At 42.4% G+C, this 20,928-nt stretch overlaps 1 protein-coding gene across 3 annotated transcripts in view; it reads right to left on the bottom strand.

Moving 5' to 3' along the window:
• The window catches only part of EYA3 (EYA transcriptional coactivator and phosphatase 3), a 61,101-nt gene that overhangs the window by 17,850 nt on the left and 22,323 nt on the right, over positions 1-20,928 (bottom strand). Inside the window, exons 3-8 of one of the 3 annotated variants that reach the window (XM_050909738.1) lie at positions 17,134-17,177; positions 14,108-14,110; positions 13,992-14,071; positions 10,669-10,735; positions 9,722-9,864; positions 4,148-4,285 (exon numbers count right to left, since the gene is read on the bottom strand). In XM_050909738.1, coding sequence (XP_050765695.1) covers positions 4,148-4,285; positions 9,722-9,864; positions 10,669-10,735; positions 13,992-14,071; positions 14,108-14,110; positions 17,134-17,177 — 475 coding nt within the window. The remainder of the gene's footprint in view (positions 1-4,147; positions 4,286-9,721; positions 9,865-10,668; positions 10,736-13,991; positions 14,072-14,107; positions 14,111-17,133; positions 17,178-20,928) is intronic. The other 2 variants (XM_050909737.1, XM_050909739.1) reach the window with 2 other exon arrangements.

Raw genomic sequence — 20,928 nt, 5'->3', positions numbered from 1 at the left:
AATATTTCAAATAGTATAAAAAGGGTGCTTCCTACTGGAGAAAGCAAACATATCTCCCCATATCTCTGTGAGACTACAACTGTTTTTTGGATGAGACCTTCTGAAATAATTTGTCAACAGCTTGTAGGACTAATTATTAGAGACATGTAGCTGTTAGTATGAATTTTAAGATGTTTAATAGCCTTCATGTCACTGCATTTGGTTCTTCCAAAACACAGAAGAGGCTGCTAGAGCACCATCTGGGAACACCAGTCATTTAGCAGATCTTGTGGTTTTACAGCCACAGGGCCACTCCATTGAACATCACTCCACATGGGGTTTTGGGACCCTCAAGGATTAGTGAAAACAAATAATGAAATCAGCATGAACAAAACAGGATGTACTCAACCAGGTGCCACCAAGAAATATTTTCTTTTGCTAAACCTTCTTTCTCTGCACACAAATAAAACCAAAAATCACTTTTAGATGCTTATGAAAAGACTTGCAGAAATCCACAGTATCGCCTACTCTACCATCACTCTGAGAAAAGCCCTTACTTTCTGCAAATAACACCCATGCAGAATTCACCCCAAGACTGAAGAACTCAAGCTTCTGAAGGCTTCAGTCTTTCTACCCCAGGGAAACAGACCCCACCACGAACTCTTAATCAATGTATGTTGTGTTATGGCAAGCACATATACTACCTGGTGAACAGCTCCTGGAAAGAGGAATGGATCCAAAATATGCCTCAAAAAAGATGAAAAACAAAAGAAATATATCTTAAAAGAGGTGCAGAAATACGCAATATTTACAAGAGGTGAGAAATGTGAAGGGTGGCATCTCTGCGGAAGCAGAAACAAAGGTAAGTAATTAGCCCCTGGGAATCCCCTCATAGATAGGAGCAGCAGAGTTCAAAAACAGATGGGAGAGAATTTTGGGGGAGAACATTTAGGAAAAGGGAAAAAGGCTGCACTGAACAGCAATAATGGCAATGAAGATACTCAAGTACCTACAGTAGCTATGCAGCTACTAGAAGCACAACTGTGAGAGTAAGGTACCCGTCACAGATACTCCTCATAAGCAACTGCTAGGGAACAGGGGTTAGTTTCCAAATAAAACTCCTTCCAACTATACATGTTACGGAAATGATCAATGCTGTTATTACCTTAAGAAAATGTCACTTCCTAGGGCACTGTGAAGAGCAGCTCTCCAGAAAAGATCCTCGCTAACGCAGAACAAACCTGCCACGAAGCTGGAGGAGATGAACTATCGAGAAGACAGATTATTCTACCACCTCTCTCAAGATTATCACGGAGAGCAAACAGAAAGCGATTCTCATCTGTAGTGCTCTGAAGAGGCTGCTTCTCCACTGAGATAACGGAAGTTAAGAAATCATAGAGAAAAGATTCCAAGTGCTGGGATTCTGCTAAAAACACAGATTCCCTCATATGAACTTCACTGTTTATCTTAACTCTGGTCTCCTTCCAACATTTCCTTTTTAATTATCCTTTATCTATACAGCGTTACACATGAGATCTTTACAAACAGCTCCCACTACACAGATTAACCTAATTCTTTCTGCACTGTGGGTCAGTTCCTTTTACCTGTGAATGAGCCAAAAACATGCAAAAATGTTTGGCATGGATGTGCCAAAAGGGACCACTTCATGGTCTCAGGTTTCAAAGATCAGCAAACACAAGTACTGCCTTGAAGCTGCCGTGACTCTTCTTCTCTTCTCCTCTCTTTCTCCCTCACTTCCAGACCTTATCCTCAGACCTTATATCCCTACCTCCCCTGCCTTATTCATCCCATTTGGTTTTGCTTCAGTCATTTTCAAAGATGTTTCAACCTGCTTCATGTGCTGGGAAGGGAAATTGCAATTAATGCATTTTATGTTTCACTTGGTTGCTTTGCTCTCACAGGGAAGGAAGAGGCGAGGCAAGAAGCAGCCATTCCTCCCACATCGGTCCAAGTGCTTCCAAGTGCCTCTGCGACATACCACCATGGCCATAGCTCGGGTGAGTACAAAAAGCAAAATTCTCAGTCACCTGACCATTTACCAGGGTTCAAATATCGCATTACTTCAGTCCAGCATCTGCAGACTAAACCATATCCATGCACTGAAATACACCTCCGGTGGGACAGCAGCGTCATACAACGGTGTATCACCCTACTGTTTTGATTGAAAAGACAGATTTTCAAGAGATTACTAATAAAGCAACTTTGTCCATCCTTCCAGCTCCTGCTCTCCACCACCTCCCTTGCACCAGCCCAAGTACTGACCTGACCCCTCAGCAGGCTGCTTGCTAAATTGACAAAAAGGAAACGTAGCAAATCCGAAAAAGGAAGTTTCCTGCCAGTTTGCAAAAAGTTTTTCAAAAAAACGATAGCACTTACACAATTCAGGTGACTTTTTGACACTTTCAAAGAGCAGCCTGCAGGGAAACTCTCCTCAAACCACACATTCTCACAGCAGTGTGGATCAAATGGTTTAAAATCCTTCTGCAGAGCGAGGCCTGACGGTGGCTCTGTCACCTCACCGATCCCCAGGGATTCACATGCTCGCCATGGTACATCACTGGCAAACCTGCCAGAGGTCACGTTATGCAGAACCATTTCTGACCCTTGGAAATTAAAGCTAGTGCTAAAAACACTGTAATTCATTCTGCCGGTGAGAGTACCTGGAGGAGAGTTATGTTTGAAGGAAGGTAGTATTTCCAGTGTTGTATTGCTCATGTTATGAATGTGAAAAGTAAATTAAGGATAAACATTATGCTGGGCCATTTACTGTCACAATGACGCAAGCTGAGCAAGTACCATGACATACCACATGGCCTTCCTATCAGTGAAAGATCTGCTAAAACCCGCTTATTGCTAATTTTAAGAGTTATTCCCCTTTACTTGGCACTCAGTAGACCACATCTAGATACGGCATTCAGTTTGGGGCCTCAAGCACAAGAAACATGTTGATAAAATTCAGTGGGTCTGGCAAAGAGCCACCAAAACAGTCAGGGAGCTGGAGCATGCGCCCTGCGAGGGGCAGCTGGGGGGAGCGGGACTGTCCAGCCTGGAGAAGAGATGGCTTTGGGGGACCTGACAGCAGCCTGCTGGTACCTGCAAGAAGGTAATCAAGAAGACAGAGCCAGGCTCTTTTTGCAGGTGCACAGCAGGAGAAGGAGAGAAACGGTCACAACGTGAAAGAGGGGATGCTCCGAGTTGACAAAAGAATAAAAGTTTCACCATGATGACAGTCAGGCACTGGAACTGGCGAAATCTCCATCCTCGGAGGCTTTTGAGACCCAACTGGATAAAAGCCCTGAGCTACCTGGTTCTGAATTCAGTGTCAACTCTTCTTTGAGCAGGAGGCTGAACTAAAGATCTCCTGAAGTCCCTGAATTATTCTATGAAAATATCACACAAGAAATAGATTAAGAATTCCTGAAATGCTTTTTAAAAAACTACAGAGAACGAGACGAATTTTCGCAATTTATCACCCAAACATAAATGGCAAAAATCCTGCCTAAAAAAAAGAAGTATCAATTTGCACATATTTGCCATAAGCAACAATATTCCATTATTCAGCTAACTGGCACATTTACTCCTAAAAATTGCTTTGGAAGCTGGTGAAATTCAGCACCTGGCTTCTTAGATGTGGCACTTCCAGCAGTTGGAATATTTGTAGGCTAGTTCTATACTGAGAAATTCACTTTCTAGCAGATCCACCAGCCTGGTGGGGGCGGGGGGGTCGTGTGTGTAATATATAAGAGCCATCTACCTCCAGAAGGAATTAAAAAAAAAAAATTAAAAAAAATCCCCAATGTCAGTCAGCATATTTCCTGACATCAAGCTAAAGACCACCAACAAAGAGCTTGAGCTGCAAGAGCATTCCCAGTAAAGGCATGCAAGAATACAACATTTAGTCTCCTCTCCCCTGCCCATTTGCTCTTCACCCTGTTAAGTCCATCAGCATGGCACCAACAAGCCAGCCTGGTGCATACAGAGGTATGTAGCAAATACAAAACCAAACACATACACACGCACAAAGAGAAAAGAGGCAAAGCATAAAGAAGCATGCACAAACCAAGAACAAACGTGCAAGCCTCTCTATTTGTGGTATCTGGACTCAATTAGGTGGAGAGAGATGCAGATAAAAACCATGCCAAGTTACCTTCAATGGAATAAGAATAATGTGCTGGGCTGGGCTGGCTTGTGGTTAACCCTGTAGTGCAGGTAAGAACACTGTGCTGACTTGTAGATGGAGTCTGAATTAAACCACTTTCAGGTTTCATACCTGGCCACAGTGCACCTGAATCAGATAAATTGGACCAGTTACAAACAAATATGCTGGGACCAAACAGCATGCTGCTACCTCAGATTAAGATTTTTGCTCATCACAAAAGCAAGTAACAAATCACACATGGAAAATGTTTAATTTCTGCAATAGTAAGTGCTGACTGTCAGGCTGTGCATGGATTACAGCTGCTGACAAAACTGGCTGAAAAAGAGAAAATTAAAAGCACCAACAAGACCAATTTCCAAAGCTTTCAACTAAAAATCTGATAGTGTCACAGTAAGACTCACTGCCATGTCAGTATAAAGGAACTGCTAATCCCTCTGATGTTTGGGCTGAGCTGCACAGCATTGCAAATGACCTCAGCTATTACACAGCAAGGCTGAAGTTGGTATCTGTTAAGGTCAAGGTCAACGCTTCCACCACTTCACTGGGCTTTGGGTTAAATATGTTAAAACAAGCCCCAAGTCAGTAACTTTCATAGACTGACAACAGCAAATACAGACCTTAAAAAAAAAGGGGGGAAAAAAAATCTAAACGTTTCTTCTAGATTTCCTGTCATTCTGGAAAGCATTTGTAACAACACTGGGCAAAGCACAGAGACAGCAAAGTGATTGTAATTCATCTGTACAAGGCACACATAAGCAGTGTGGTTTCAGCTCAGGTGCTGTGTTAAGGTCTAGTCTACTGCACTGATGGGGTGAAAACAGCATCCAACTGCAGTAGCTCAGCTCAGGCCTGGTTCTTCAGGGCTCTTCAGGCTTTTGTTTAAGTGTTTCCAGACCTACAGCCAAAGTCAAAGGCATTTCTCCCTGGCCCTGGTTAGAAAGCAGGAATCGGTTGAGAGGATCTACTTAAAAACAAGCAGGAATGTGCAAAGCAGAGGGACAAAGGTCGTTTGGAGCTAGGCACAAAGTTCAGGGCCAGCAGAAAGACCACCCTCCTTCTTAAACCCCCCAAAAAACAGTACCAAGGCTGCGAAAGCCACCTGCAGCCTTTCACCCGCTCTAGCAGGACGAGCCACGGGCTACAAGCTCTAAGTCTCTTACCCAAAAGACACGGGAGACTCTATAGAGCTGGACAAGAGCAGCAACTCCAAGAACTTGCTCCATGCTGCAGCTTTGTCAGAATTAAATTCTGCAACAGCTCTTTGATTTATTTCCGTACCTGATCTCAAACTGTCACCTAAGAGTCAAATTAAGTCATTCACCTATCTGTACAGCCACACTAGGGTTTTGATTCTTCGACTCTGAAGCTGCATCTTCGTTACCGTTTCAAACCTCTAGAACTGTGATAATTAGCAAACAAAAGGGAAAGACTGATTTAAGAAAGATTGTAGATATATTGCAGAAAATCCAGAATAAAACGTATGGGAAACAGATCCTCTAAGGAGAGTGGGAGTAGCTGTATTTGTTTAGTCTGGAAAGGGAGTGCCACAATCTTCAAATAGGGGAGTAATTTTTAGAGGGGACAGTAACCAACAGTTCCTTACAGTGCAAGACAGATGGACAAGGAGCAGACAGCAACATAATGAGACAGTCACAGGACACACAGAAGTGCCTAATAACTGTGACAATGAAACACAAACGAACTCTGAATGCTATAGGATAATTATGGTTACATATGAGGAGTGTAACACCAGGTCAGACACACACGTCAGAGGTGTTCGCAGGGTTGGCTGGATGTGAGTGCAGGAGCTGACTCAGGTCGTGTGTTAAGGCATCTTTCAGCCGCTGCTTTCCATGACTGTCTCTTTGTCATCTCTCAGTATAGACGTGTTCTACTTTCCATACAGCAAGGCACACTCTTGGCCTGGTGGCACATGTCCTTCCCTCTTGTTCTGCAAGACGGCATTTATAAGCTAGCACAGCCTCAAGGATGACAGAGAGGAAGCCAGGCGAGGGGGAATGAGACCCCTCCAAGTCCAACGGCAGCACCGCAGCTGGGGCAGAAGAATGTCACGGGACACGTGTACGTACGTGGAAAGGCCCCACACAGGATAGCCCATCACTTGTAGGTTTTTCTTGAGTTAATGTAAACCATCACATCCACAGTGTTTCTAACACCAACTTACAGCCACACATATGCAGCTTGTATGTCACTACTCTTATTTTAATACTTCTTTAATAAAATCTCTCCAGACCACAAGTATGTCCCATGCAGAACAATGCACTAAACACCATCAAAAAAGTATTACAGCACAAGGAGAGGTGACAAGTTGGCAAGAGCATAGGTCATCTCTTCTCTGAAAGCAGCATCCTGACCCGAGTGATCTCAAGACTATGCTTGCATTTGTCAGCTTGCTTGAATTTCATGCTTAAAATACATCTGCTTTGTTCCAGTTAGATAATCACTGATGCCTTCTTTTTGGCATAGAAACAAATATACAGTAGAAAGTCATGCAAACCTCTGGAACAGGCCCTTTGATGCTGGTAAAACATCTGACCAAGCTGGCCAAGTCCTCACCTGCTCAATGGAGATTTTGTGAGCAGAAACAATTTGTAGAATTTCCTCTGCACTGTGCATGTTCAGTCCTCTACCCTCCACCTGTCCATCACACCATGCAAGGTCCATCTTCTCAGTATGAGTGAGCAGGTACCACTCCAGTACGATTTCCATTACTGGAAATACGACTTGTAACATCTTCCTAACACTTAAATTCAGACTAAAAATTCAGGTATTTAATAACAGACTACAAAATCCATACCAAGACATTTCAGTAACTGATCACATTTCAGAAGATGTTTAACAGACAAAAGGTCCTATGAAGTCAACAGAAAATGCTGATCTCTTGCCGAAGTCTTCAGAAGAACTTCTGTTGTTACATTCAGAGTATAACACTGAAGCAGCTAACTACCCCTGAATTCCAGAACCTTTGGATTAAAAAAAACCAAACACCCTCCCTGCAAATACAGCCACCACCACTATCACCAACAAAACATCACACACACACACAAAACACTAACAAGACCCCCTACATCCTCCCTCCCCCAAAAAACTTTAGAAGTAAGTCTAAAACACCTTTTTAAACATCTTGGCCTAACACTTCAAGGGAGGATTCCACATATTTACACATATTTGCCTTTAAAAAAAAAAAAGCGACACAGTAAAATACCTAAGAACATACATAGCAGCCTCAGTGCACCGTCCACAACAAACTACCAATAAACACCAAATAAATGAAGTAAAGGAAACCACCAGTCACTGTTCAGATATAGCAAAAACCAGTGCAGCAAGGCACTGAAACCAAAGTGCAGGCACCCAGGGAAGAGAAGTATGTTCCAGTAACCATAACGTGGGGTTGGGCATGGTTTGCAGGTAACAGACTGTCATGACAACACCCAACACTACAACTGGACAAAAAGAAAAGGAACAGAGTGTTTAGAAAGATAGCAGACAAACTGCACCGGCAACTGAAGACTCGGGTACGGACACAGCATCAGACTTCTCCGCACTGGTTCAGCTTTCCAGGCAAAAGCTCACCTGGAGGAATGAAGGGAGCTCAGAAAACACAACAGGTAGAGACCTTCGGCTCCCCCGGACACGTAACACAGAGTCAACTAGGTCCTCGCCCACTGGAAATCCTGAGACCACCATCATGACAGGTGGTGGGGAGGGTTGGTTGCTTTTAAAAACCTCTGAAACGGCAGTCCTACCTGAACCTTACTGGCAGGGGCTGGGCTAGAAATGCAGAAGCAGCAAATACAAACAGCCACCCAAATGACCCTATTCTCCTGAAGAGCCTTGAGTGGCTAATAAACCAGCCCAACACTTACACCCTGCAACGCTCCCACTTCATGGTATTCAAGTGATCAGTCAGAACTATGTATCTCAGCATTAATACTGGGCAAATGAGATTTGGGAGATACCATTTGATCAAACCCTTGCATCCCAGTTACTACAAAACCATCATTTTCTTCCTAAGGATCCCTCAACCACAATGAAACTCCTTTTCATGAATCCCAGGTGTATATATATGAAAAAAAGAAAGGTATGTAGATTCGTTTTACATATTGACCTTTCTCATAAAGATAGCAATTTGTGCCATCTTACTTTAAACAGAATTAGTAACTTACGTCTAATAAAACTGAGCCTAGCTGTATGATCTTTTCTACGCTATCTTTCAAAAATACCACAACAAATCAGTTGTTTTGTAATTTATATAAAAGTTCTTGCTCTGTCAGCAGCTAACAAAAGGCATAAATGTTGCCGGTTTTATTCAAAGACATCTAGTTCTTCAGTTAAGGAAAAATTCATCCTTTTACACTTGAAGATACTAAGATTTTAGCACTACAGGTAAATCTGCAAGAGGGTCTGTTCATTTAGCTACGCAGCACGACCACAAGCCCCGAGACAGCCACTTCATGGCTATCTCACAGCTGCGCAGCTCACTGACAGCACACGTGGTGCTCCCCCAGGTTACCTGCACGGAAGGGTGATGCTCTCCCCTCTCATTACAGCTAGGTGCTAAGGGGCAAAACAGCCTCCGCCACCATACACTTTTGAGAGCTGGCAACAATATACAATATTTACATATGAAACCAAGCAGGGCAACATCAAAAATGAAAAGAGAAATTAAAATGTTAATTTTTAATAATCAGTCATAAAATTTCATACATGTGGGGGATAGTCAATCGTGTGGTTTTTTCCCCAATGCCTGACACTTTACTATACAGAGTACAAGGAAAGACCAGGCAGCTCCTTTCACTAGCTAACCCACTCAGAAGTTAGATGTTTCTGTCTGCACTGCTAATCCTCAACTCCCTTTATACATCATGGAGAAAGATGGCCATTATCTTCTAAAACAGACCAACACCCCAGAGGTGTGGCTCTCCCTCCGTGCACTATAAAGGAAGCAGAGGGCAAATAGCTCAAACCCTGTCATCACGCTTTAGCTGCTCAGTTATGACAGGACTCTTATCCTTCAATCATTTGCAAAAACAAAAATGGCTAATAGAGGGCTCAAGTATTAGAGCAACTTAAGCAAACTTATTTGCCTAGTAAACTTGGTGACATTTCAGCATGAAATTACATTTGGTGAAAGATAAAATAACAAAAAAGTCTTTATCCTGGCCAGCAAAAAGGAAAGGAAAAATACCTTCAGCAGAGATGCTGTAGTATGGGGTCTTGTGTGATTCCACTGACAAGGAAACTGCACAAACACAGCTACACCACAATTGGAGAAAATTATGATCCCAAACTAAGAACCATCTGGCAAGCTTCATGGGGAGACATCCAAATTAACGGCCAGGAGAACAGCTTTGTAAGAAATAATATTTTATAATATGAAGTCCCATCAGTACTGTAGACACCGATCTACAATTTAAGTTAGGCATGTGCTCTCCTACAAACTCTTCTCTCCAACACACCTGGTTAAGCTTAACATTGGCTTTTCAATGAGACATAAGACAATTGCAGGCACTGAGAAGTCTTTGAAAAGTTACTTCTTACCGAAAGGAGGTAGTCCGTAGGTTTGGGTGGTCTGGGGGTAGATGGTGTAGGGTTGAGACTGCTGTAGTGCTTGGTACTGAGTCTGACCAGGATAAGGGCTCATTGTTTCCGATACAGGTACAGAAAGGATATGTGCATATGGCCTTATTAAAAAGAAAGAACAAAAGTAAAAAAGAACTATTTACATTATGCATCTTTCAGCCTCCAAACCAGAAGACACAAAAAAAATCGCTTTAGGAAGAAGAAACAATACACACTGACACGTGCTCTTAGTGTAATACCCGCTTGTGTTTCCCAATACGACAGGCTCTTGGGTTTATATATGCTGCCTGTTTCTTGCAGTGACACCAGGGGAAACTCTCTCCTTCATGATGACAGAGCACCAGTGCATATACCAGGACTGGGATGGCAGGGTGAGAGGGGAAGAACAAACTCCCCCTTCCAACAGGCACAAGCGATTAGTTTCACTTATCATGCCTCACAACACCAAATCCTAAAGCTAATACAATATAGTAGTACGTGTCAAAACTACTGGAACACACAAAGAGACTACACAAAAGCAAGCATGGAGGATTAAGGCCTGCTACGCTGCAATGAGAAGAACTATTAAGATCCCCAAACGTGGTAAATGACCAGAAAATCCTATATTCCCCTTATATTCATTTATGTCCAGTTTGTTTATTCCTCAAATATTATGGGCATTATTCAACAAGACTATTGTGTTGTTAATTATTTGAAGTGACTCATTTATCCTTGTGATCATAAGACAACAGCCACTGAAGCCAAAGGGTGACTTCCATCAGCTTCAGTGTCTGCAGCAGTGAGTATCTGTTGCCATAAGGTATGAAAGTGTGATTTACAGCATTACAGAAATGCATAAAGATGCAAAAAGATAACTTCAGAAAGAAGTAAGAGTTACAGCATTTAGTAACAATTGTTCGACTTACTTTGCAGAATACATTTGTGAGGTATAATCATTTGATGACCTTGGGATATAATCAGTGCATGTCATAACTGGAAAAAAAATAGTTTGTATAATTACACAGGCGATTTCAAAACCCAACAAATAATGACAATTAAATATCAGCATGCACAGTACATTTTAACCAAGACAGAGGATTTACAAAGGTTTTTTAGTGCCTTGAATATCTGTTTCAAAGCAAATTCTCAAAACATGCACCATTAAAACAGCACAAAAATGTTTTCCTTGCCAGTTCACAGCAGGTAGATGATTCAGTCAATACTATTTCTCCCTTTATAACAGTGCTCTTTCTCTTTGCCAGCTTGTACCGTCATCTTTTGCAATTCTCATGACAAAACTTTGATTGCAGCCCTGCCCAAAACCTTGCATATGCCAAAGGGTCCTCATCTGCGCCAAGCTTAACATTTCTTTTCTGTGTCCCAGAGCAGAGACGAAAGCAGACGCTTGTTTTGCCAAGCTTTCCTCTTCCCCCTCCCTTTTCTACATACTTGTCCCAAAGCATGGCTCCAGCAATCTGCCTTTCCTTTAAAAAGGAGCGGCTCCCAGCTCAACAAACTTAATCCCACACGTCAAGTGACAACAGGCGGAGCTGCAATGCACAAGGCTCAGAGTCCAAATTCAGATGATCTCTAAAGAAATTTGGCAGTTACATTTAATGAGATGATTCCAGTTTTCTGCTTGAATAAATCCGCAGCAATTGCACTCTAAAACTGGTAAGAAAGAGTCACTCAGGCTGTAAATCCAAGGAGGAGATGTTCAAAATCTTCTCACTTAGCACTGCCTATGGCTCTAGTATATCCCATACATGATCGTTCTTAATTACAGCATTCTGGGTTGGGGTGAAGAAGGGGGCTTGAGTTGGTGTGTCTTAACCCAAGAGCCATTAAAAAAAACCCCTGGATTCAGATGAGCTGACTTGATAAATACTCAGCTGTCCATCAAACTAGGAAAGCAAGGACGTGTAGGACCCCTGGCACAGAATTTGGCACTGCACGGCCCCTCTGGCAGATGCCACCCCTGGGGTGCAGTATGCTGCAGTGACCTCCAAGCTCGATGACTTTTGTGACTGTAAATCTGCACAGTACATGGGTTTACCAGTTCGGATCTACAAGCACCATACCCAAATTATTAGCACACACAGCTGTGCTGCTGTGGATCCAGCTTATTCATCTGAAGCCAGTTTGGAAGCAGGCAAAAGACCCAGGTTCCAGCCCTGCCTAGGAAGGGATCCAGGATAACAGTATATCTCTTATATGGGTCCAGGGGCCTGGATTCTCCATCACTAACATGACAAAAGACTGCTCCTTCCCTCTCCCTGCTGGAGTGAGGCTCAACTAACAGCCTTCAAAAAGAAATATGGTCACAGATGGCAGCATACTTTGCCTTGGGATTTGCTCCAGATGCCAGTGATGTGCTCCAACAAGTCAGGCTTTCCCTATCTGGAACAGTCCTACAACGTTATTGCTCTTGTATCATCATGTAGTTAACTCTCTTATCAGTTACATCCACTAAGGGGAGCAAGTTAGTTTGCACAGGCAATCCTAACTGTAACATTTGGATTCTGCTACCTAAATAACCTTCGCTTAATGTAATCTGAGCATAAGCGGCTGAGAAATACAAACCATCAGCCACACGCTCTGAACCTTCTGAATGCTCCATGAATCACCTCCCTCTGGTCCTCAGTGTTTGCCGTTACTCATGGTGTGAAGCCCATGTAGCACAAGGATACAACAGGAAACACGAACTGGGAACTTTTGGACCTGAAGGCTTTCATTCAACACTTAGATATTCTCACATCCCTCATGCAAAAATGTCTTTTTTTTTTTTTAAAGAATGTCAATATTCAACTGAATAGTAATGTAGTAACGGTATTTCTAGAATTCTTATTTTTAAAATAGCATATAAAGAATTAGGTAATGGTGTAAAAAAGAAAAAAAAAACCACAATATTACTGCATGCAACTTCTGGAATTTGTAAATGACTTATGTAATTAGGCAGCAGATTTTGCAGGCTAAAACTTCTGGTAACTCCTGCAACTGCAACATCACAGCACATTGATTAAAATAGTAAAGATGCAATCAGTTAGCAATGGAAAGTTACACGTTACATATTGTCTTAGTTTCAGCTGGGAGAGAGTTAATTGTCTTCCTAGTAGCTGGTACAGTGCTGTCTTTGGGATTTAGTGTGAGAATAATGTTGATAACACGCTGATGTTTTAGTTGTTGCTAAGTAGCGCTTCTCTGAAGTCAAGGAGTTTTCACTTTCCCATGCTCTGCCAGCAAGCAGGTGTACAAGAAGCTGGGAGGGAGCATGGCCAGGGCAGCTGACCCCAACTAGCCAAAGGGCTATTCCATACCATGGAACGTCATGGTTCTGGGGGGAGTTGGCCAGGAGGGGCAGATGGCTGCTCGGGCATCGGTCAGCAGGTGGTGAGCAACTGCATTGTGCATCACTTGTCTTTTCTTGGGTTTTATTTCTCTTTTTTTTGTTATATACCTCTTTATTATTATTATTATTATTATTTAGTATTATATTTTATTTTACTTTAGTTATTAAACTGTTCTTATCTCACCCCACGAGTTTTACCTTCTTTTTCTGATCCTCCTCCCCATCCCACTGGGCTGCGTGGTGCTTAGTTGCTGGCTGGGGTTAAACCGTGACACATATTTTCAGTCAAGTTGAGCTGATTTACACTTATAAATAAGTATGGGCAGACAAAGGTATTCTACATAGGAATCCTACTTTCGTAATAACCTCCAGCCCTCTTTTTCCAGAAGAAAGGACACATTCCACCTCTCACGTACTGTGCAATCTTTTTACTTTCTGCCTCAGTTTCCCCTCCATTTATTTCATAAGGAATTTCTGCAGACATTCAATACAGTTCAGAGTCTAAGATTAAGTGTATGGCATATTATTACAAAAGACCCAACCAGCTGTGCAGAGATAATGATTTATAAAAATAACATCTTTTAGAATAGGCATTATTATTGATCAACTGAACCCCTTCCCTCAAGAAAAATCATGTATAAGGCGGACAAGACATAGCAGTACCCAGCAGCAAGTTGGGGGGCAGTGACACAAGAATATTCGTTAGAAAGAGATATTTGCTTATCGTCAGGCATTAACGCTTTGTAAGCACCACAGCAAACTTTCACTTTACAACTGATAGTGAGGACAGGCTAAGGACTACAAGGAGGAGACAAAGCTTGTGCTTGATGAAGCAAAGTAATGAGACCAGTGGAAGAAAAGAGGAAAGATAGTGGGAGCAGAACTGCCGAAGATACTTACTCTCACTGGACATGGGAAGGTTTGAACCAAGGCTTGAAGATTCAGGTTTCTGATCGCTGACTTCTGCGTTGCTCACATGACTGCCAGGACAAACAAAGGCTAATCATTAGCATTACGAACTCTTAAATTAACATCCTTGGGCATCGTAACCCCTGGGTTCAACCTTCCTAACCGAGGCAAACTGACTCTTAACAGGAACTAGCTCTGCACTCTTTGATATTTCACACAGAGATCCCAAGAGAGAGATCTGCAGCTCTAATTAGACATTAAACTGTCATCACCTCCAGCATATTTACTCACCAACTGGTCTCTCAAGATAAGGCTGTAGCTTCACTGACCGCTCAGCAGACCTAGCAGCTTGGGGCTGCTGCCTGCAGCGGAAAGTATGAAGTTCTTTCCTGCCGCCTGGGCACAGCCTCCTGCTCCCCTGCGTCAGCTCAGGCACCCTTCAGGCTCTCCGTGAGAGTTTAATTTGCTCATCCAGCACAAAAAACGTGCAGTTATTTTTGTTGGGATACTGAATAGACTCAGCTTATGGAGGGATCCAGCAAGCACCGTGCTTGGGGCACACTTGAGCTACAAGCAGAACTCCCCCTCTCAGCAGCAATAAGCAGTTACATTGGCTCCTTCACCTTGTAAAACTGCAGCCTGAGAATATCAGAATAACACACAGACGCCTCAAAACTTCATGAAAAGCTGTGTTGCAGAACTAGCAATAATAAAACTAAAGCCAACAAGGCAATTATAAAAGGAAAAAGCAGTTTCATTACGAAATTATCTGTACTTCCTACTCTACATATGAACAAAGCAAATATTGACAAGTAACTGAAACGGTGCGTGACAAATGCAAAATAATCTAGTAACCTGCGAACATTTCTTAAGTACAGAAGTGACACCCAGTTCAAGGATGCTTCAACACTGGTCTTCAGGGACAAACCCCGCAGCGAGGCAACCTCCCGTGGACACGGGAGGCTGTGACAGCAGGGCCACAACATACCACTCATGGTAGCATTTACTTGGCTCCTGCAGGCTGGGAGAAGGAGGAGCCGAGGAGTGCGGGCTATCAACCAGCAGTGCCCTGGTAGCTCCATCCTCCCCTGGCCTGCTCCTTCGGGCGGTGACAGGCCCCTTTTGTCCAGCTCCTTGCTCCAGGATGGGTTGGAGATAATCCCCTGGGGCAAGAGGTACAGCTTTCCTGGGACAGGGTAAGGGTGGAGTTGGCTAGTGAGTGCCATGGGTTAGGTTATAAGGCAAGTGAGTTTCCTTCCTTTGGCTGGTGAGAGGTAGTGAAGCTTAAGCAAAACGCATAATCTGGCTTTTTCCCCCTGAAAACCTTTATAACCAAAATCCTTGGAAATCTTTCTCAATACTAGTAGATGAGCAGACTTCCATAATAAAGCATGAGTTTTGCAGGAAAATAACATATTTCTACGCAGACTTGGGGTATTTGTGTACTATTATTCTTAGTCGAATAAAATGCTCTGATTCTGTGGCACAGATAGTCAATCTGCAGCTGTTAAATGGCATGCAGTTTGCAAGCAGGTTGAGAGCTGCTCATTGTAATCACTTCCTGCGGAAAATGTAATAGATAAAATAATGTTTCTGACCATACTATACCAGCCCATGTTTCCGCTCTCTTTCTCACTGCTGCCCCTCAACATATGCACCTGTGGCTCTTGGGACACATCCATCCCAAGTGCTCTTATTCTCCATCATTTACAACTTTTCAATTCTCACGGACTCAGAGAAAAATTCTCCCTTGCACCGTGGCTGCCTTGCACCACCGAGAGCGTCCTGCAGACCAGCCTGACCTGCAGAGCACGCTGTGTTCACAAAAGTGCTAAGACTCTTACGGATGCTTAACGGTCCCAAGAGAGGACCCTCACTGGGTACAGCTCTTCCCTTCCCCACTTCCACAATTCAGCTAAAACAAATACAGCCAGAGTATTGACATCGGCTGAAAATCATGTTGCTGAGGAGAAACAGGTCTAATAAATTATTTTAAACTATTCCATAGGTCAAACTTAAAATCATATATAGTTTTATCAAAATAGAGCCAGAATATTTACACAGAGTATTTAAGCAGGTTAGAAATGCAATTTTATCCCTCTCCTCCATTCTATTTTTAAATACTATACAAGGATGTTTACCCTCAAATCTTGAGGCTACTGGCACCTATAGGAAAGCTGTGATTACACCGAAGCAGGGTAACGTGCTGAAGGAGAATTGACACCATTCACTCCGGCATGTTCAGACCTGCCTGTGCTGCCCTCAGCTCCTTTGCAGCTAACAGAGAGAAAAAAAATCCTCCTAGGACATGGTTCATCTCACCTCATACCGGCTAGAAAGGGAGCCTGCAGTGATTAGCTCAAATTTCTAACTTTTAGACATATAATGAATTTCACACACAGTTTGCTCACTGTTTCCTGTTAAAGTATTCCCTTTGATTTTTAAAAAAAGTATGTACCAATGTCCCCATTCAGGGCTTCAATATACAACGTCCCCTCCTGCATGAATGGCGCACACAGTGTTTCCTCCTCACACTGGGATGTCAGAGGCTCCAAAAAGAAATCTTTCTTCACAGTATTCGCTACTACTCACAGAAACAGAATAAACCCTAATATAGCTATTCTCACTATATGTAATAATAGTGATTAATTCCTAAATACGATATACATCAGAAAGCATCTACTGAGGCTAAAAATAGTACAATACCACAGCTTTAAACAGAAGAGGCTATCAATTTGAGAGGGTTTAATTTCTCAAAACAGTTATCCACATAGTTTTGCTGAGAATCATAGCACAGATGTTATTAAAATATTCTGAGTCTCACCAGAATAAATGCATGTTATGTGCAATACATGACAGTCTCATCAGATCAGATTCTGTGAAAAACAGGATGCTTGATGATGCAGTTAAGACTCTTTGTAGCCACTTTTATAAAAGCTTAATACCAAAGGGCCAATTAATTTTTTTTTATTGGGAACTTAATCTCAAAATTATATCAAATATCAAAGTGACTTATATTTGCCGTATCTCTGTGAAAAATAAAACAATATGCAAGCTTCTAAAATGGAAGCTTATAATGATAAAAGAACGTTAATAACTGTTCCACACTAAAATCAAATTCAAAATTACATACCTCAAGCTTTGTTCTCTGGATTCCTGCATCTTGGCTTTTTTCACCTGCAAAGACAAAAACGTTCAGAGACAGAACTAACAAGAGCTGTCCTTGACAGAATCTATGCACACAGACCTCCATTAGCAGATCACCACTGGTTACTATAGAGTTCGCATTAGTGTTTAAATACAGAAAGCCTTGCATGGAACTCCAGAGCTAACCAGTGTAACCATGGGTTCTTCATCTCAAAACAAGCTTTTTCCTAATTAGAAAACAACTGCTAAAGCTGAACGTGTTAGCAGAATTGCCATGTTATTTAAGTACGTAACAGATGATGGGATATACAGCTACAAACATCTGATAAGGACAATTTTATGGAAATTGAATAAAACAGCCAAAAATTTTACGAAAATCTTATAGTGCATAAATTCAGCACAACTGCCATAAACTTGGGTCCTTCGCTTCCCCCCCCATATTTAAATATTATATAAAGATCAGAACTTGAATATTTTTTCTGTAATAAATTAGGAGTTCTGATTTTCATTGCTGAGTAAAAACAATACAGCATTTATTCTGTTTTTGTAGGTGGCCAGCTGGATCCAGTTCCTGTATAGGGTACTGCACAACAGAAAGTACTGGCTTGAACACAAATTCGGTTTTCTGCATGCAGGCTACAAATACTACTTTGAAATCCTCGGCAGGATGACAGGGTTAGTTTCTGCAGCCTGTAGTCTTTCGAGTGAGATGTTCCTGTGATACACTGGCTTTTCTTTCCCCCACCTTCTCCCTCTAGCAGAAAGTTTTGCAGCCTTCCATGTTTCTGGAGCATGTTTAGATGCCAGCCTCGCTGCTTCGGTACCCAGCTGCACTCACCGTTCATCCCGGTCCCCGCAGGGCACTTAGCAGACAGCACTGTTTAACACATGTGTTCTGTGAACGGGGTCTGGGAAGGTACGTGCTGGGTATCAGGCTGCAGGGATTACAGTCCCCCGACTCAGGTACGGTAGTCAAAGAAAGGCTGCTGCCACATGTGAAAGCCGCTAGCATAAGCACTTCACTATGTTATTCAAGTTTGTCTCTCTCAGGTGAGTATAAATAAAAAGCCATGAAAATGCAATTTGAGCACGAGAGGTCAAAATGTGCTCAAAACCTTTTTTAAAAAATAAATTAATAAAACACAGGTGAATTCCTGTTGGATAGGGGGAGATGGGAGGCAGAGGTACAAAAAAGGCTAAAGGCTCAAGGCAGCAGCAAGGGGAAAGGAGTAAGCAAACAGTAAGGATGGAAAGGAGAAAGCTGAAAGTACAATCTTCTCTCCCTGATGAAGTTACCAGTATTTTAGAGCTTAGTCTGCCTTCATCTCTGTACCAGTCTTGCCAGCAGCTATTCCCTCCAGTGTTTCACAGCAGAACACTACAAACTTCATTAGCACTCATCACACACACAAAAAAGGCAAAGACAATGACAAAAGACTATGGCAGTACAATGGCTTAGATATCTCACAGCCTCAAATCTTCTGGCATTCATCACTTCAATCTGAGCAAAGAGCTGGTAACACTGGCATTGACGTTAACTCCTGTTGTGGTTCTTCAGCCCCACAGCTTCACAGACTTCTCCAGAGCCCCTCTCCTGCCTGGCTGGGAATACATGCTGCTTCTGGTCCCCATTGCCACGAGGTCCAGGGCCTAAAGGAGCTGTATCACTCTTCCCCACCTAAAGACGATGTTAACTACAGCACTAAGGGAAAGCACACTAGTGTTCCCCCAGCTCCCTCGGGCACCAAGTTAACAGAGCACGGCTGCTGCCCATCCATGGTGCCCCTCAACTCCTTTCAGCGTCCTCTGTCCTGCAGCAGGTGCTCCAGCTTTTCCCTGGGACCCTGCCACTCGCTCCTCAGCACGGACCTCAGCCACCAACACTGCACCGGATAACTCAGGGTGCCAAACTGCCCACAGAGTTCTTAAGGAAAGGAGATAGAAAAAAATGAATCACACCAGAAAAAGAAGTATCAAACTGCTTCAGACCAAAATTACATGAGGATAAAAATAAAAATTAACTTGGAGTTGGCAGCTTGAATTTTAGATTTCACAGGAGGAATGCTGCTGTTTCCAGTCAGGTACTCGATAACATCTGGCTTCTTCAATTCAGTAGGTTTTTTTAATATGGGAGGTAGAGAAATCAGCTCACTTACCAAAAAAAACCAAACCAAAACACCAAAACAAAACCAACCAACCAAACAAAAACAAACAAACAAACAAAAAAAAGAAGCAAGGTTTTGCAAGAACACATCAGTTTTATTGACATTTTCATCACAACCAGAATGGAACAGCTGTTCTTAAAACACCTCCCGATAGTCAGGACTTGAGCTCAAACCACTGCTCTGCTGCTCTGCTGACTTCGGTCCCTGGACTGGAACTTCTATCTTGATGAGTATCTACACTGCAAGGCCATCGTGCCTTGTCCTCCTCTGATGGGAGATCTTCCCCCTCTGCCAGAAACGTGCCCTTAGTGTTGTACAGAGAACAATATTTTAAATGAGTTTTCCTTTAAGTCAACAGTTAATGTAATTTAAAAAATCAATAAAATCTGGAGAGGGTTTCATACTGTCTTTAAATGGCTCTGGAACATGGGATAGCCAGTGTGAGTATGCAGCGTAAGTAAAGTAAAACAGCAATTTTGAATGTCAATCTATCATGTCCCTGCCTCAACCAGCTAGCCTTGGCTAGTCCCCATCTCTGCAGGCTTTTAAAAGAAATTCTCCCTAACATCTTAATGCTAAGCAATGACATTTACAAAATCTTGAACTTCAGTGGGATGCAAACCCCATTTTCTACTTATCACTAATCACTGCAATTTACACTACATCTTTAAGTGGGAGGGAACAGTTTTAAACATAGTCCTTCATGGGCTTGGAAAGCATTTTCTCTCTCTCCTGCCACATGTCATAAAACATATTTAATGCAGGAAGAGCACCTAGTAACAATATCTTAACAATGCTGTTTGGGGCACAACGAGAGACCGCGCTGCCATGATGCGCTACACTCCCAGCTGAGCCCTGCACGATCACACTCCAACCCCAAACCCCATATGGGGCACCTATTCGTCCTCTCCTGCATGAGCCTTAGAAAAGGCTGCTGAAACCTCTTCGAATGCCTCTTTAACACACACTCCCCTCTGAAAACCTTTGGAGAGATGCTGAGGGTTTCTCTGTATCCTCTCAAGTGACAGGATCACAGTTTGAAGACTTTTCATGCAAGAGAAGTGAATTCACTCTTTTTAAAAATAAAAAAAAAGAAAAAAGAAAAAGAAAGAAAAGAAATGAAAACAAGGAAAAAGATGTGGTCTACCTCAGTGATTCAAGTTTCAGCTTTAGCAACTTCAGACATTATCTCACTAAGCTGTTCTGCTGCAGTGCAATGAACATGTCTCATAAGGTACATCTTTGCTCCTATCTCCATCTTTTTATTTCATTATCAGTTTTGGGCTTATGCTGAGTTAAAGAAAAAAAAAAGTAAAACAAAAATTAAAAAAAAAAGTCAAGTGACACATTCTAGCCGATCCCTGCTCCCAAATCACAAATTTCTACAACTGAAAATCCAAATTATTCTTTGTGCTGGAAAACTCTGTTTCTGCCCCAGATCTACCAGTGTTGGAGTTCAGTTGTATGTACAGAGTCAGAATCAAAGCAGAAACAAAGTTTTCCTCCTGACGTCAAGATAACAGTTGCTCTATAACTGAATCCAACTCTCAGACTGATATTCATAGACTAATTGCCAAGCCCAAGCAGAACCAGGGAAAGCCCCACACTCACAGCTA

Source organism: Gymnogyps californianus, chromosome 22, assembly GCF_018139145.2.
Source record: "Gymnogyps californianus isolate 813 chromosome 22, ASM1813914v2, whole genome shotgun sequence".
Classification (NCBI taxonomy): domain Eukaryota; kingdom Metazoa; phylum Chordata; class Aves; order Accipitriformes; family Cathartidae; genus Gymnogyps; species Gymnogyps californianus.
Note: the sequence above shows the minus strand (reverse complement) of the source record. Positions and strands in the feature narration are given on the sequence as shown.